Source organism: Triticum dicoccoides, chromosome 6A, assembly GCF_002162155.2.
Source record: "Triticum dicoccoides isolate Atlit2015 ecotype Zavitan chromosome 6A, WEW_v2.0, whole genome shotgun sequence".
In the NCBI taxonomy this organism is placed as follows: domain Eukaryota; kingdom Viridiplantae; phylum Streptophyta; class Magnoliopsida; order Poales; family Poaceae; genus Triticum; species Triticum dicoccoides.
The window spans coordinates 591793741-591811546 of NC_041390.1; the positions used below are offsets into that span (position 1 = coordinate 591793741).

Genomic DNA, 17806 nt, shown 5'->3' on the forward strand with positions numbered 1-17806 from the left:
AGCAACCAATAATAAAGTCGGCGCTGGGCTCAGCGCTCCTCCTCTCTTCTTTCTTTCCCCAATTCATCCAGCTCCTCCACCGGTGCCAATTCGGCAGCTGCCTAGCTGTGATACATACTCCTACCGTTGCCTTTTCCTTTCCCCGGCGGGCGGCGCGGCGATGGAGCGGGCGGAGGCGGAGGTGGGGATGGCCGGCAACGGCGACGCCGCCGTCCACACGCCCCACTCCGCGCCGCCGACGGCACCGTCGGCGCGCGTGTCGATCTGGGAGTCGGTGCGCGCGTGCGGGGTGTGGGGCCGGGATGTCGACAAGGCCGAGCTGCGGCGCCGCGTCGTCATGCCGCTCTACGCGCGGAGGGCCGTGGCCGCCGCCGTCGCCGAGAAGGACGAGGCCGCCGGCGTGGCGGCCGCGGCGGCGGCGAGGGACGAGGCGGTGGGCGGCGGGGAGGGGGAGGACGGGCTGGAGGTGGTGGCGCCGATGGTCGTGTTCGTCAACTCCAAGAGCGGCGGGCGCCACGGGCCCGAGCTCAAGGTGCGGCTCCACGAGCTCATCAGCAAGGAGCAGGTGGGTGATGACCTCGCGATTCACGTGCTCCCTCCCAATTCCGGCGTTTTTTCCCCCTCGCCTTGCTTTCGTGGCGGCCGTTGCTGTGCTACTACTTGTTACTCCGCGGCAGATTTTTCTTCTCCGTTCGTGTGGAATCCGGCAGGGAATTGGTTTAGAGATACCATTACTAGTACTATGATTTAGTGCGAGGTAATACACCCCATTTAGGCCGGGATTAAAATGGATTCTGCTCCGGTGGTACTTTCATGGTACAATGGTACTACCGTGAAACCAAGGACGAGAGGGGCTCCGCGTCTTGTGATCCGAGGAGGAGGATGGTGTGACGCGGCCAGAATCTCTAGTTGCCTAGTATGTGTTGAGAGGATCGTCATGCTCCATATGAGGCATTGTACTAACCTTTTTGTTCCCCTTATTTCCGAGTTCTGCCTGATACTGCCAAGGTCGAATCATCTAGATAGCCATGCACTTAATTGGTACCACGAGGGGTTGGGGGAGTAGGGATGAAGACGGATATCTGACCATTATGGTTGGATGATAAATGCATAATAAACGTATGCTGCTGTGAGGGCTCCATCAGACCGTGTCTCACTTCCACATGTGGTTCTAGAAGAGGCGATGAGGTGAAGGAAAAGAACTAGGACGGTAGGTGTTAGGTGGGGAAGGAGGGAGGATGCCTGTGCAGGTGACAGTAGTGAGAGTAATGTAATGAGACTGTCTATAATTTGTAGCTCGACATTTTCTTGTAACAGAAGACAGGTGCAGAGCCACTTGGTGATAGTCACATATATTGTTTCATCAACATGGAAGTACTGGCTTCTACCCGAGTTAGTTGTGGATCAACATGTGAAACTGGAGGTTGGCTTGTGAGGATTGGGCACTGATATCATTATGTGGTGTAAAAGGGTCAGAACTGATAGAAGATAGGGCCGTAAAGAACTATGGATATGGCGCAGTTCTGTGGAATTTGATGGTCTTTAAGGGCTTGGAAAACTCACACAACATGTTATTGTGGTTGTCAAGACAGGCTAACTGTTTAGGACTCGTTTGTAACGCCGACTCTGGATTATTTTGTGCACTCAGAAGCCACAGCATGTCTTTTGGAAATTCTAGTTTCTTATTCTTTTGCTTGTTCTGGAAAACCCTGGACTGTATAGTACTTGCTGATGGAACCATTTTTGTTCAGGTCTTCGATCTTTCTACTGTGAAGCCTTCTGATTTTGTTCGTTATGGTTTGGGCTGTTTGGAGAGGTTGGCTGATCAAGGTGATAACTGTGCAAAGGACATCCGTGCAAATTTGAGGATTATGGTACGTGCTTGATGGGCTTCAGTAAGGATATTGTATCTGTCAGAAGCTTTTAAGGGTTCGCTGCATGTTAGCTTTGTTATTTACTGTTAGAAACTATTCGATAAGTGAGCTTATATCTTAGCTCATGAGAGGTTTCTCCTGCACCATTTAGGTGTCCATATGCTTTCCTTGTATGTCGCAGTTTTCCAACTACTTTGCATAACATCCTTGCACTAGTTCTTTCTGACAGGTTGCTGGAGGTGATGGCACTGTTGGTTGGGTACTTGGATGTCTCCAAGAACTTAATAAGTCGAAAAGGGAACCAGTTCCTCCCACAGGAATCATTCCACTCGGGACAGGAAATGACCTTGCTAGATCATTTGGATGGGTAAGGGCCGATATGCGATGACACCGTTCTGTTTAAGTTCTTTGTTTTTAATTGAAAATGCTAATCAACTCAAGCACAGGGTGGCTCTTTTCCCTTTGGTTGGCGTTCAGCTGTAAAGCGATATCTCAACAAGGCAGTGTCTGCTTCGGTCGTCCATCTTGACAGGTGAGAATGTGAAATCATTGCTCGAGAGTTATTTCTCTCTTTATTCACCTATATGCGTATTAAGCTCTATTTGAGGAACACATTTTGCACTGCTGAGTAAAACTTATCATATACCTATCTGGAATAATTTCCTGATGGTGGAAAGAAAATCGTCAATTTACATAAGCTCAGCATCTATCTGCCATATTTATTATCTCCAAATGTAATGTGTACATCGTGAAGAGGCTCAACTCTAGATGTTTCTTTTAATAATTGTACATACACTCTTCATCTGTTTTTGCTCTGAAAATCGCTACCAATATTTTTGCAGTTGGCAGGCTGTGATTAGGATGCCAGAGGGAGAAATAACAGAGTTGCCACATGCACTTAAGAAAGCGGAACCTGCCGATCAGCTGGAGTTCAGCAAGGTCTTGACTATGAATTTACCTGGAAATTACAGCCTGAAATAGAAAACAGATTTTAGCTCAAATCTATACACTCGGTAGCATGCTCTTCTTCCATCGTTAGATCTCTTCTCCACTTAAGAACATTGTTTTAGACATTTTTTAAGATTGCATGATAACATAAAAAGTAGAAAAAACTATTGTTGAGGTAGTTCTTTTTCGAAAGCGAGTCTTGAGATGAATTCAATTCTGAAAATCCAAGTTGCATACAGGATTCCCTTGCTTACCTAGAAAAAGAATTTTAGTTACTGCTAAGTTTTGCATAGTAACTTTGAATGCTTGCCACTCTTTGACTCTGCATGGTTGCCTGTCATACTTGCTATTTCAAATGCTTGTTACAATTTGTTTCTCTTGAATAGTTTGATGGATTGTTCCAGCATCTTATTTTCTTCTGTCGATTGTCAACTCTGCTTCAAAATTATTGCAATCCCTCCTATATTTTGTCTTTCTCAGTGAGTGTGCAAGTACTTATGTATTTGCTAAAGACCTTGTGTAATTTGGTGCAGGCGAGTGGCAGTGAGTTAACCGAAAAAGCTTCATGCTATAAAGGAGTATTCTACAACTACCTTAGCATTGGTATTACTTTGTTACCTCATCTACTTTCTTTCCTTAAGCTAATTCGGTTAATTCTCGTGAACTTTACATGGTGATCTACATCTACTTGAGAGGTTTTATATTCAGACTAACTGGATAATATATGTAATATCTATTTTCTCTCCAGTTCCTAGGTGTTTAGCGTTGCCTAAGATTTTTTTGTGCGCTAAACCTTAATTTGAAATTTTGAATGGCCGTATATTCTTCAGTATCTGAAAGTTTGATGTGAAATATATAATCTAAAACTACACACACTGTCTGATAATATAAAGTTTTTTTTTGCGGGTTTATGATAATATAAAGTTGTAAGACTACAATTGAAACCACAAGATATGAATGTACCAGATCAATGATTTTTTGCTAAATTATATGGTTTATTCTTTATTACAGTTTGTTAGAGCCCTGATTCATTGTTAAGTGTGCCATTTATTTTGAATAGGGATGGATGCCCAAGTTGCATATGGCTTCCACCATCTACGAGATGAAAAGCCATATCTTGCTCAAGGACCAGTTGCAAATAAGGTGCGGAAAGAACTTCTTTAATGGTGTAATATGTAGTGGCTTAAAGTTTTCATGTATGTCATTGTGAAGTGTGATCTTTTTTGAAGCCCACAGTAATTTACTGAATTCTTTTGGTGAGGAGCTTATCATTCAGAATGTGCTGGTTAGCAACATCTTCATTAGTTAGTTGTCTTCTATCAGTAGGATGTTTTAAGTATGGCAGTCTGATAGATCACGTGATGTTGCACACATACAAAAGAACTCGTGCACCCAAGTTCTCCCATATTATTATCATGTGGATCCAGCTGTATACTTGATAGATAAGCTGGATGTGATTCTGCTAGTTCTTCTAGAATATGTAACTTCTGAATAAAGAAAGAAACTGGCTTCAAAGGTTCCTTTTCATTTTCTGTAGCATAGTTATCTGGTACCTCAGAATTCTATGTTATGCTGTTATGCGATCTATAGGTGACTGTTTTAGTAATACTTGGTTATATGCAGTTGATTTATGCTGGATATAGCTGCACACAGGGATGGTTCTGTACTCCTTGTACAGCAAGTCCTCAGCTAAGGTAATGACCTGCCTTTCCATGTACTTTGAAATTGAGCTGGACTTTTAAAGTATCAAATAGTTCGTTTGTTTTGATCCATCCTCGAGACACAATCATGGTTTGAGGTTAATCATGAGATTCGACCCACAGAACTTCTAGAAAATAGCAGTTGTTCTAGACTATAGTACTTTCTTGGTTAACACATGAGGATTCGGATTCAAGTTCCACTATGCTCAGTACTATGCAATGCCAATGACCCACTGTTTTTATGCTTTATCTTCATATTTTTAGTGTTCATAAATAAACTGCAAACCTGCAATAGTGCTAAGATATTCTTCTTCCTTTGTTTGTGACATTTGTCTCAATCATCTATCCAAGGCTGACAGAATGCTTTGTTGATGCAGGGGACTTCGGAACATTTTGCGGCTTTACATTAAAAGGGCAAATTGTTCTGAATGGGAGCAAATTCAAATGCCTTCAAGGCAAGTCATAGATTCTGTTACATTCAAAAAAGATATTTAGATGATCCTTAGGATATCAGAAAATCGAGTAGCTGACTTTATTTATACGAACCCAGTGACCATTGCTATTAGTTTGGGGATTAGTGTTAAAAAATCAACACTGGGCAATGTATGGCCTATGCAGATAACATGAAATGCTGACATGTGATGTCTGGTAGACCGTTTACAATGATTCATCTGAAAATATTTAAATTGGCACAAAAACTACATATGTGGGTTCGTAATTATCTAGATTTCCTATCTTTCTCAATGATGAAATGGATTTTTTCAGCAGATAATAATTAATAACCCATATTTTGCATAATAATAATATATTTGGTTGCCTTAGCAGCAGCCTGCCCTTTTCCTGGGCCTTACCTTCAACCGTAGAAAAATATATGATATTGCCAATGTCAGGCCTGTCCAAAGTACGTAAGAAGTAAATAAATATTTGAAATATTGTGTGATGCTTAGCTTGTACTCTTGATGATTGTCCTTCAAATTTGCTGTACCAAGACTTATATTGTATATCACCGAAATTGAGCTCACATTTATTATCATCTGTTAATATTGCAGTGTTAGATCCATAGTGGTCTTAAATCTGGACAACTACGCCAGTGGAAAGCATCCATGGGGTGATCTTAAACCGGATTATCTTGAAAAGGTTGGTAGCTGAGCTTGCTGATGCGCATTGCATGTATCATCAGTTCTTGTTTTCTAGTCCAGGATATGGGGTTTATAGCTAACGTCGAAGTTGCCAAATGGGACAAATAGACAGCAAGTGAGCATTACATGTTCTATCATCGCTGACATATGCTTTTAGAACAAGTGGTAGCTACTAGCTAGAGTTCAGCATTGGGTGGGGTTACACAAATGGGCTCTGTTTGTTCTATGCAAATGATGTGTCTCTTCCCCCGTCGTTCCAGAAAGGTTTTGTTGAAGCTCATTCAGACGACGGTTTGATTGAAATATTTGGTCTGAAAGAAGGTTGGCATGCTTCATTCGTTATGGCTGAGCTTATCAAAGCAAAGCACATTGCTCAGGTACCCGCCCTGATTTTGCATTGATTTACCTGTCAAAGGATTGATCTATTTGGGTATCATTTCTTCAGTAACTTATCATGAACTTCTGTCCAAAAATATTGCATTTCTCTTAGGCTGCAGCTATCAAGTTTGAAATGAGGGGAGGCGAGTGGGATCGAGCATATGTTCAAATGGACGGCGAGCCATGGAAACAACCACTCATCCAGGACCAGTCGACAATTGTGGAAATAAACAAGGTTCCGTATCACTCCCGGATGATAAACGGGGATTCATGAGAATTCCCCTATGTCAATCAGGTATTGATTCCGGAAAGTCCATTTTCTGGTTGTCCGCCGACATCAGTTGCATCCTTATAGCTCCCTAACCATCCAATTACCATGCCATCTCAGGGTTACACTCTAGATCGGTAGGCTATGTACAGTTTAGGAGCAGCTGGAGCTAGAATCCATAGAGATGGCTCAGTTGCAGCAAAGATGATGCAATGTTTATTGGCCTTCACCATGCCATGGTCGAGTCATGGCAGGAGCACAATGCGCCACCATGTACTGTTGTATCATATATATATATAAATTATGTTGTATCCTAGTTCCTTTTTTTTGCGGGGGAAAACAATTTGAACTTGATTTGTATTATTTCTTGTCTCTGGTATACAACCAGATGAAAACCACCATGTAAGATCAAGTTATTATGCTTTGTGTTCAATCCAACAATTATTTTCCCTCCGAAACGTTCCTTTGTCTGATGTCAAATACTCCCCTCGTCCTAAAGTTCTTGTCTTAGTGTTGTCTAGATGCAGATATATCTGGTCATGTTCTTAGAGTTGTCTAGGTATAGATGTATCTAGTCATGTTTTAGTGTTACTAGACAAATTTAAGAAGTCATGTTTTAGTGTTATGTATCTAGATAAATCTAAGACAAGAATTTTAGGACGGAGGTAATACAAACTTTTTGCTTTTAGCTATGTGTACAACCAAATTTGTGTTCTTTTTTACTATGTACAATTATAACATCAGAGAACTTCTTTCCTTTGAATTCCCTAATGTTCACTAGAAGAAGAATACAAAACGATTTTCTGGCCAAAGTGCAATTAGTGCCACAAGACTAGAACTCCTATATTGGCATTCCTCATGGAAATGCTTCTACTCTTACTGCAGCCGAGAGGCGTTTGACCTTGCCATTTCCACTGAGGCTGCTGCCCCCTCTATCCTCTGCTCGAATGACTCACTGATCTCCGACGCCGGCGTCCCCTCCGGCGAAGAGCCGGCATTCATCTCGGAGCTGATGTCCACGCTCAGCGGGCTCGCCCCTCCCATGGCGTGTTCCTCCGCACCGGCCCTCGGCGTCAGGCCCGCGTCGCCGCCGCTCCATCTCGGTGTCCTGCCGGCGTAGTCGCTGCCGTTCCTGACGGAGTCGTCGTTCCACGTCCTGAAGGTGGGGGACTTGAGGTCCCTCTTGTCGTAGTGCTGCAGCAACACGCGCAGCCTCCGCACGGGCACGCTCCCGGAGCCGTCCTCGGCCTTCGCCTCCCGCTCCGCCTCCCGGAGCTCGTCGCGCTCGCGGTACATGAAGATGGCGAAATAGAGCAGCAGCATGAGGCTGGACACGACGCCGGAGATGAGGAACAGCCCGCCGAAGCTCCGGAAGCTGAGGTTCGACGAGCCGCCGCCGGCGCCGATGCCGCCCAGCGCGTCCCGGCACGTGCCGGGCTCGCCGAACCACGCCTTCTCGATGCGCGCCATCTGGTCGCCCTCCGCCAGCCGCAGGATCTCCCGCGACACGTCCCCCACCATGGGCGACCCCCTCGGGAACACGAACCCGAAGCCGTCCGTCTTGTACACGGGCCCCACCTGCATGTACCCGTCGCAGTGCTGCGACAGGAACAGCTTCAGGTACGGGATCTCGTCGAACACCGCGTCCACGCCGCCGTCCGCCGAGCCCTTCGACAGCGCCTCGGCGTACTGCTCCAGCGTGCTGTACTTCTTCATCTTCCTCTCGTCGAAGCCCATCTTTGTGAGCAAGGGCTTGATGAAGCTCCCCTCCTGGTACCCGATGTGTTGGCCGCGCCTCTGCAGCTCCTTCACGTCGGTCACGGTTGGCCGGAGCTGCTGGACCGTCAGCATCGACGTCAGGCTCGCCGTGTAGCTCGACGTCAGGATCAGCACCACGAACACCCATATGATCACCACCAGCCTCGACAGGTTGCTCTCCAGCTTCTCCTCTGAAAATTAAAACGTCAAGATTGATTAGGTGCCATTGATATCCTTCATGAAACTGCATAGTTGAAATGATGAGATGGTTAGTAAGTGGCTTACTGTGTGCGAAGACGAGCGTTGAGAAGGAGAAGTAGAAGATGAGGCCGAACTGCTGCGACGGCGTGCCCCGGAACTCCGGGTTGACGCGGTGCTCGATGACCCACACCACGAAGCCGGTGAAGCAGAAGAAGCCGAGGCTCGTGAGCCAGAGGCTGGTGGTGAGCGGCTGCAGGAAGATCCACATGCTGGCGCTCGTGTCCGGCCGCGTCGCCACCACCATCGCCCACCCGGACTCCGTGAACGGCATGGAGAAGTCCGCCTCGTGCATCCTGCTCGCCGTGATCGTCACGTCCCCCACCGCAATGTCCGCCTCCCCGCCGCTCACCTGGTCCACCAGCTTCTCGTACGAATCGGGGCTTCGGAGGAACGGCACGTACTGGTACTTCACCGGGTAGGGCAGGTTCTTCATCACCGCTTCGAACACGTCGATGCAGTACCCGGTGACCTTCGGCGCCGTCGAGTTCTTCTCCCCGACAACATCCACGAACTGCTTGAACCCGTTCTTCATCGGCACGGCGACCTTGAGCACACGTCCGTTCGGCGATTCCGTCCAGCCTCTTGGCTGGGACAGCGCCTCGCCCGGCCAGAGAATGGGTTTCAGCTTTCGCTCAACCTTGGCGCCGCCGACGTTCAGGTCCTGCGAAATGCCGGACTCCGGCGTCCAAAACCCCACCGTCCTGGCACCGTTCCCGATGATGTTGACGACCTCGTATGCTGCCACCTGCAGCTGCCCGTTCACAAGCTTGAACCTGCCGGCCATCCCGTCGAACGTGGTGTTACGCACCGCTCTGAGAAGCGCTGCTCCGGTGGCCGACACACCGAGCCGGTCCAGGTCTGTGAGTGCCCTGCTACGCTGCGGTGTCTGAAATGCCGGGCCGGGGACACTGGCGGCCGCCTCGGCTGCCGCGGCGATCGCCCACGCCGTGTCGTACGACCAGAGCCTCGTCACGGTCGGATCATTGATCATGTCATCGTCGGAGGCCGGGTTGTCCCGCCGGAACCTCGCCCTGAACCGCGCCGAGAAGTTCTTGACCTGGCTCGTGAGCTCAACGTGGGGCCGGAGGCTGACGACGCCCTGCATGGCGTCGACGTCCTCGGGGCTGAGCCTGTCCACCAAGCTTCCGACGCCATCTGTGACGACCCAGGCGTAGCCATCGGACATCATCCCGGCCTCCCCCGCTCGCCGGAAGAGCCGCGTCGCCAGGCGGAAATTGGCGTGCACGACGAACACGCGCGTCGGCATCGCATTGAGGCGGTAGAGCAGCGCGTCGAGGGCGTCGTCGTGCGCGCGGCTCGGCACGGGCACGCGTTCCACGATGGCCGCGCTGTCGACGCTCTGGAGCGCGTCGGCGAGCGCCGGGAGGATGCCGGTGCCGTAGGGCGAGTCCTCGTGCAGGACGACGGCCGCGCGCCACCCGAAGTGTGCTAGGACAGCGGCGACGGGGGTGGCCTGCAAGGAGTCTTTGGCGGCGGTGCGCACGAAGTAGGGCGTCTGCGCCGGCGAGAGGGACGGGGAGGTGGCGGAGTAGGAGAGCACGGGGACGTGGGCGCGGCTGCCGAGTTGGGCGACGAACTCCGCCTCCGCTGATGTCTTGGGCCCGATGATGGCCTGCACCTGCGCGTTCTTGATCAGGTCCAACGCTGCAACAACAAACAACACCAACGAAAAGGAGATTTAGGCCCACGTACTCTTTCGACCCATTAAAATCTGAAGCATTAGAAACTTTTAAGGAGCCCAAACTAGGAGAGAAAAATGATACTGAAGGCAATTATAATTGTTGCGCTTGGATTGATTTGATCCCGTGATGGGATTATATAGTACAAGGAGGCTACAATATTTGGAAATAAACGAAACAGACTAAGATACGAATCCTCCTTGATTTGGCCGGCTGGACGTGTCCTGCACGTACACGTCTAACACCCCCCCGCAGTCGGAGCGGGAGTTGGGCGGATGTTCAGGCTGTAGCGGAACTCGTTGAACACAGTCGACGGTAACCCTTTGGTGAAGATGTCAGCACACTGAGAAGACGTCGGCACATGGAGAACACGGACATCTCCAAAAGCAACCCGCTCACGGACAAAATGAAGATCAATTTCCACATGCTTGGTGCGTTGATGTTGAACCGGGTTTGTCGAGAGGTAGACGGCGGAGATGTTGTCACAGTAGACCACAGTAGCTCGCTGAAGAGGACGGTGGAGCTCGGACAAAAGCTGGCGTAACCAACATGCCTCGGCGACGGCGTTGGCGACACCGCGGTATTCAGCCTCTATGCTTGACCGAGAAACAGTTTGTTGTCGTTTGGAGGACCAAGAGACCAAATTTTCACCAAGGAAGACGCCGTAGCCGGAGGTGGACTTGCGTGTGTCAGGGCAGCCAGCCCAGTCGGCATCAGTGTAGGCAGTGAGCGATGCTGGCGACGAGCGATATATTTGAAGTCCATGATTGATGGTGCCGCGAAGATACCGAAGAATCCTTTTGACAGCATTAAGGTGTGGCTCCCGTGGGTCGTGCATGTACAAGCATACCTGTTGCACAGCATAGGCGACATCTGGTCTGGTGAATGACAGGTATTGGAGAGCACCCACGAGACTTCGATAGGAGGATGGATCATCGACAACAGCGCCAGTAGCACCAAGCTTTGACTGTGTGTCAACAGGAGTGGAACATGTGTTGCACTCGCTCATGCCCGCACGCTCGAGGATGTCAATGATGTACTGTCGCTGGGAGAGGAACATGCCATCGGAGGACCGAGTGATGGCGATACCGAGAAAGTAGTGCAGGGCTCCAAGGTCTTTGAGAGAGAACTCCCGCTCTAGAGCCATAATGGTTTGCTGAAGAAGTCGCTCAGATGAAGCTGTCAAGACTATATCATCAACGTATAGCAGGAGGTAGACAATCTCACTGTTGTGGCTGTAAATGAAGAGCGAGGGGTCCGCACGGGAACTAACGAAACCGAGGCGAAGAAGATGGTCAGTGAAACGGCTGTACCATGCTCGCGGCGCCTGTTTAAGCCCATAGAGAGACTTATTGAGGCGGCACACATGGTCCGGTTTGGCGACATCGACGAATCCCGACGGCTGCACACAGTAGACTGTCTCATTGAGTGTACCATGTAGAAAAGCATTGTTGATGTCGAGCTGGTGAACTGGCCAGTCTTGTGCAACAACAAGAGAGAGGATGGTTCGAACTGTTGCTGGCTTGACAACGGGGCTAAAAGTCTCGCCGTAATCGACGCCGGCACGCTGGGTGAAGCCGCGGAGGACCCAACGTGCTTTGTAGCGATCCAGGGACCCATCTTGCTTAAGCTTGTGCCGAAATATCCATTTACCAGAAACGACATTGGCACCGGGCGGACGGGGAACAAGATCCCAAGTTTGATTGTTTTGAAGGGCACCGAATTCGTCCACCATAGCAGAGTGCCAGTGAGTATCTTTAAGAGCACTTCGGTAGCTCTTAGGTAGAGGACTAGGGACATCAACAAGAAGATTAAGACGATCAACAGGCAAAGATAGGCCACGCTTTCCACGGGTAAACATCGAGTGAGAATTGTCGGCAAGGGGAGGTCCAACAGGAGCCAAAACTACAAGTGGAGTTGGAGGTGTAACTGGAGGAGTGGGAGGGGTGGGCGGCTCAGGTGTAGGAGGCATGGGTGGCTCAGGTGGATGTGGTGTGGCCGGCATCGGTGCTGGAGGTTGGTTGATTTGTGAGGGAAGAATGATAGGATGATCATCTAAAAAGGACATATCAATGGCAGTAGGGGGTGGTGTGCATTGTTTAGCGAAAGGGAAGGTGTTCTCATCGAAGACAACATGTCTAGAGATGATGATTTTATGTGTAGTGAGGTCAAGACAACGATATCCGCGATGGTTAGAGGGGTACCCTAGGAAAACGCATGCGGTCGTGCGTGGAGCTAGTTTGTGTGGTGCTATAGCGGATAGGTTAGGATAGCACAGACAACCGAAAATACGCAAGTGCTCTAGGGGGAGAGGTAGGCGGCGAAGAGCCTCATAAGGTGTACGCTGTTGCAATGTTTTGGTTGGGTGTAGGTTGAAGAGGAAAGTGGCAGTGTGAAGAGCTTCAACCCAATAGGCCGGTGGTAAGCTGGCTTGGAAAAGAAGGGAACGCACCATGTTATTAGTGGAGCGGATGACACGTTCAGCTTTGCCGTTCTGTGGAGAGGTGTATGGACAAGACATGCGAAGGGTGGCACCAAGGGATAGGAGAAACTTGTGAGCACTGATATTGTCGAATTCGCGTCCATTGTCACACTGTACAGATTGGATGGTTGCTTTAAACTGAGTGGAGACATAGGCAAAAAAGTGTTTGAGTGTAGAGAAAGTCTTAGATTTTAATCGCAAAGGAAAAGTCCAAAGGTAATGGGTGAAATCATCTAACACAACTAGGTAGTATTTGTAGCCAGACACACTAGGAAGAGGCGAAGTCCACAAATCACAATGGATGAGTTGAAACGGACAAGTAGTCTGAGTAGTAGATGTATCAAAAGGTAGGCGAACATGTTTTCCTAATTGACAAGCATGACATAAATGGTCATCGTTATTGTTTTTGTTACAAGGAAAAGAAAAAGCACGTGCTAGGTGTGACAAAGCTTGACTACTGAGATGGCCTAGGCGACGATGCCACAATGTTGAGGATGACGTGGTGGCGGAGAGAGCTTGCGGAGTGGAAGACGGCCACCAGAAAGGGTAGAGTTCGCCGGAACTATTGCACCTGACGATCTCGCTCTTGGTGCGGAAGTCCTTCACAAAGAGACCAAAAGGATCAAACTCAACAGAAACAAGATTATCAGTGGTGAGCTTACGTACAGAAATAAGATTTTTGATAATGTCAGGTGTAACTAGAACATTGTTAAGAGAGAATGAATGATTAGGAGTAGAGAGGGTGGTGTGACCGGTGCATGTGATGGGAAGGGCTTGACCATTGCCAACGATGACATGAGGGTAAGAGGAGTTAGAAGGGAGGAGGTGTGGAAGGTTACCCTGATTGCCGGTCATGTGAGCGGAAGCGCCTGAGTCCATGTACCATTCGTTTGAAGATGGTGGTGTAAGGACATTGTGTTGAAAGCCTGCATGAGTGATCCTTGGTCGAAGGATGGATGCAGATTAGCATATGTCGGTCCAGATGATGGAGCGGGTGGCGGCGCTCCGGTCGGCCAAGATATGGGTGGCGTCGGCGTTCCTGCTGACCAGGGCATTGGCGAGGTGGCACCATAGGGCTAGGGAGGCGGGTGGATTATCATGGCATGATGTGCCTGTGCCGGACCAAGAAGGGACGGTCGCTGAGGCTGACCTGGCCACATCTGGATGGACCCTGCCCAAGGGTTTTGCATGGATGGCCATGGTGCCAGCGAGCCCTTCGCCGGTGGGTTTGTGTTGCCGCCTTGCTGTTGGGAAGGTCCGGAGTGGAGATAGCGGCATCGCGCGCCAAATCGGCAACTCCCACGTTGGAAGTTACGGCATGTGTCGGGGCGACGCGGAGGCGGCATGGTAGCTGCAGGTCCGCGCGATGGGGGAGGCGCAGAGACGCCTCGGGCGACGAAGGCGGTCGGAGTCGAGGAGGAGGAAACTGACTGCTGCAGCGTGAGCTCCTCGAGCAGAAGGGACGAGCGCACATCCAGAAAGGACGGGAGTGGGCGCTGCTTGAGGGTCAACGTGCGCATGTAGGCAAGCCGTGATCCGAGGCCGCGGAGCGTGTTCTGAACGAGACGCTTGTCGGTGATGGTCGTGCCCAGCGCGTTGAGCTCGTCAGAGAGGACCTTCTGCTTGCGACAATAGTCAGCCACGGTCATGGTGCCTTGCTGGAGACCATGGAACTCTTGCTCGAGGTAGGAGGAGCGAGTCTCGGAGTTGTCGTGGTAGATGTTGGAGAGCCGCGTCCACAACGAGTGGGCAGGGAGTGGCGTGGTGGTGTCAACGATCATGGCGAGAAGTTCAGGCGCGACGGCGCTGTTGATCCATGAACGGACGATGGCGTCGTTCCGACCCCACTGCGGTGTCGGATGGGTGGGGTATTCTGCCTCGAGTAGATGGTCCTCCAAGGCGTACTTCTGGACAGCGTCGGAGAACATGCCGCGCCATTGGAGATAGTTGGAGGTGGAGAGCTCGAGGGTGACCGGAACGACGGCGCGGATGCTTGGAAGTGCGGCCGTGAGGGCCCAGAGAGCAGCCTTGGCGTTAGCCTCGGCGAGGGCGGCGGCGGCTGCGGCGGCCTCCTCCTGGGCCGCGATCTCTTGGGGTGTCGGCGCCATGCGTACAGGTTACGTGCGTGAGACGAGAGGAGAGAGAGGATCGAAAACTTTAATCTAATACCATGAAGGCAATTATAATTGTTGCGCTTGGATTGATTTGATCCCGTGATGGGATTATATAGCACAAGGAGGCTACAATATTTGGAAATAAACGAAACAGACTAAGATACGAATCCTCCTTAATTCGGCCGGCTGGACGTGTCCTGCACGTACACGTCTAACAGATACTACTAATAGTTTTCCAAACAAAAGGCGAGAAAAATGAAAGATCTATAGAAGCTGAGCAGTCAATATCACGACCAAATTAACAAGCCATCTACAGTAGTTGGTGTACCAAAAATGACTGCGGCTGCACCAGAAAACATGTACAGTGGTTCGTAAAGTACTAATAAACATCCGAATTTCCTGTCGGGAAAGATCTATTAGAACCTCTCGAGTCACTTTCATCGGCCAAATTAACAAGCTAGCGCCCATCTTTGTGCTCGAGACTTTGACAAGGAAGTTGAAAGCGAGTCGTCTCCCAGACCAGAGCCAGACGACACACATGCTAGCTAGCTACTAGCTTGGACTGCATACATGGATGACCGACGACGATGATGAATGCATGACTGGCCATGACAAGTACTATATATAGCGTAGTAAGAATTTTCAAGAGTGCTGCTAATTTTGGACTGGCCGTTCAACGTTGCTGACCCGACATGCATATGATGCACGTACGTACGTCCTCCACATGGTGCCCGTCACGCCGGTTGAAACTTGGATCCCATGCATCTAGGGGAGTGGTTGCGGTGCGTTGCAGAACGGATATAAAGATTTGAGGCATCTATCTACGTCGTTATCGTCGACTGTCGTCCCCAGCCAATCTAGCTACAACCACATGAGCCATGAAGCTTGACCGACTCGCGCGGTAGCACGTGCATGCATATATACGCGGTGAAGAAGCAGACCGCGAAGACCAGTCACGCCACTCCAGTCCAAGTGTCCAATGATCGAACCCAAGCTACCAAAAATAATTAAGTCTACACAGGCACGCACGCACAGTAGCCATTATCTACACTTCGGAGTTCACCGGTCGCGGTTAAAAATGGACTAGTTGAGATTCCAGCGCAGTTCGATCGAGATGTGGTGGTTGTTAATTTGTCCCCGTGCGTCCTCCTCCTTTTGTTGACGATCCAGAACAGAAGCTAGCTGTCTGCCCGGACAAAATGGCGACAGGGCCGGCCACGATGGATGTCCATGCAAGGCGACAATTCTAAGGCTGGCTGCCCGGTAGCCGGCCGTGAGAGGCGCCGCATCCGGCGGCACCACAGAACAGCTAGTCTGCTAGTGGCTCTCGTGTACCATAGTCGGCGGGAGCTGCACGGTCGTGCGCGCGCAGCTAGCAACCCCGGCCCAGTGGGATCGACTAGGACAAAAGATAGTGCTAATCTCGAGACGAACGTGATTTAGGAGCTTAATTACAGCTAGCAGCCATGGTGGCGTACGTGATAAGCGAGAGAGAGAGAGGGGTAGGTTAACTAATTACCACCGGAAGTGGCGCCGAGGACGTCGTCCCCGGCGACGTCCGGCCCTGGAATGGAGATCCACCTTGGTGGCCGAGCCCGGCGGGAGCACCGCGCAGCCATAAGAGCTGCACAGTCCCATGCGCGCAGCAGCCACCGGTGATCGAGGGACTAAAACGGCCAGGCTAGAGAGCTAATGTCGAGACGGCAAGCTTGCGCTTACCAGTGTTATAGTAGACTGTAGCTGGCGTACGAGCTTGCATAGATTCATGAAGCGAAAGACCATAATTATTAGAGAAGCAACTAGGGAGCGAGCTTACCGGCGGAAGCGGCGCCGACGACGTCCCCTTTGGAGTCCCCGAAATGGAGCTCCACCCTGGTGGCCGACCCCGGGTGCGCCGCGTAGTAGTCCTCCACCGCCATCTGAATGCCGGTCCGCCGCCGCAGCGACACCGCCGACGACCCCTTGTTCGCCCAGTCCAGGATCACCCCGACGCGGACCGGCACCGGCGCCGGCACGCTCTGCGCCGTCGCCACCCGCAGCGGCCCGATGAACGCGGCCACTACGAGCAGCAGCAGAGCGTAGAAGGAGGAGGGGGCGACGGGAGAAGAAGGTGAGAGCGCGCGCACCATGATCTCGCAACTTGGGAAGAAGCTACGGGATCGATGCGTGGATGATCAGTACCCTCTAGCGGCGCCGGCCGCGGTCGCTTTATAGGCGACGTGGATGGACGGACGGACCTCGCGGTACCGGCGATGGAAGTGGAACCTCGATTTGGTTTTGCGGTGGCGTACGGCGACGTTGCTCTTGAAAACCACTCGACTCTTGACTTTGACTTGTATGCGGGAGGTGGGCCACGTACGTGTACGTTCGACAGCTACGTGGCACCGCAGGAACCGGTCAAGAGAATGCAAATGGGAGGTCGGCGAGGAGTACTCCATGGTGAAAAGAGAGCGAAAAGCTCAGAGCTCTCGTCTTCTTTTAATCCCTCTCCTTGATCTAGCTAGCTAACTCTAGGGCTTAATAATTATCTGCTGGTCGATTGACTCTGCTAACTCTTACTATCGTGCACGAATTTTTTTACCAGGTTCAAAGAGGAATCATGTTCTTCGCTGTTGAAAACATGCACCACAAACATTCTTTACAGAAATGGGATGACCGCGGGGTACATTTACGTAGTGTGTACACAGGACGTGCGGCAAGCACCGACCATGCCCACGACTTTGCTGACCCGTTGAAGACGTCTGTCGAAATGCACGGGGGTCAAAATTTAAGAGCAGCTGCTATACAGAATCTTCTGGAGTACTTTACATATGGTGCGCTTTGTCAAGCCCCGGATTTGCATGGTAGCAGGTGGTTCTGTTAATTGGCCCGTCTTGTTGGACAATTAACAGTACAATATGCCTTGGAAGTACCTACCTCTAAGGCTTCATCGAGAAAAAACCTACCCTCTAGGAGACAAGATATATAGATTACCCCAAATATGAGAATTTTAGGTCACTAGCTAGCTTGCTTCACGCCACTTGTTAAGCTGCTGTGCGCATTCTATACTCAGCTCGATCGAAGAACGACATGCGAAATTTCCCAGCGTAATCCAGCATCTACACGACTACAAACAAGAATGTCACCCGCAGAAAAAGAATATAAAACGCACACGGATGTCAAACTTCGTCCCATAATTTCCAAT

General features: G+C 50.2%; 2 protein-coding genes across 2 annotated transcripts; one reads left to right on the top strand and one right to left on the bottom strand.

Annotated features, from left to right (window-relative positions):
* On the top strand, positions 1 to 6758 carry LOC119318221 (diacylglycerol kinase 3-like). The gene is made up of 13 exons (XM_037592747.1): positions 1 to 565; positions 1752 to 1874; positions 2104 to 2241; positions 2321 to 2406; positions 2717 to 2813; positions 3356 to 3425; positions 3883 to 3965; positions 4446 to 4516; positions 4900 to 4977; positions 5572 to 5659; positions 5922 to 6038; positions 6152 to 6334; positions 6428 to 6758. Exons 1-12 carry the CDS (start codon positions 161 to 163, stop codon positions 6311 to 6313), a joined length of 1518 nt encoding a protein of 505 aa, XP_037448644.1. The 5' UTR covers positions 1 to 160; the 3' UTR covers positions 6314 to 6334; positions 6428 to 6758.
* Positions 6629 to 16885, bottom strand: LOC119318220 (glutamate receptor 2.8-like). Its single transcript, XM_037592745.1, has 3 exons — positions 16439 to 16885; positions 8351 to 9991; positions 6629 to 8256 (listed from the first exon to the last, which is right to left on the bottom strand). The coding sequence occupies exons 1-3, from the start codon at positions 16749 to 16751 to the stop codon at positions 7184 to 7186; spliced, it is 3027 nt and encodes a 1008-aa protein (XP_037448642.1). The 5' UTR covers positions 16752 to 16885; the 3' UTR covers positions 6629 to 7183.
* Positions 16886 to 17806: the final 921 nt, after the last annotated feature.

What these genes read in the sequence shown, in the direction of transcription:
- LOC119318220 (XM_037592745.1), bottom strand. Translation starts at nt 16,751, where the DNA reads ATGGTGCGCGCGCTCTCACCTTCTTCTCCCGTCGCCCCCTCCTCCTTC. An exon ending in CGTCGGCGCCGCTTCCGCCG is followed by an intron (nt 9,992 to 16,438) that starts GTAAGCTCGCTC and finishes TTGTTGTTGCAG; the next exon opens with CGTTGGACCTGATCAAGAAC. An exon ending in AACGCTCGTCTTCGCACACA is followed by an intron (nt 8,257 to 8,350) that starts GTAAGCCACTTA and finishes TTTAATTTTCAG; the next exon opens with AGGAGAAGCTGGAGAGCAAC.
- LOC119318221 (XM_037592747.1), top strand. Translation starts at nt 161, where the DNA reads ATGGAGCGGGCGGAGGCGGAGGTGGGGATGGCCGGCAACGGCGACGCC. An exon ending in ATCAGCTGGAGTTCAGCAAG is followed by an intron (nt 2,814 to 3,355) that starts GTCTTGACTATG and finishes AATTTGGTGCAG; the next exon opens with GCGAGTGGCAGTGAGTTAAC. An exon ending in ACAGCAAGTCCTCAGCTAAG is followed by an intron (nt 4,517 to 4,899) that starts GTAATGACCTGC and finishes TTGTTGATGCAG; the next exon opens with GGGACTTCGGAACATTTTGC.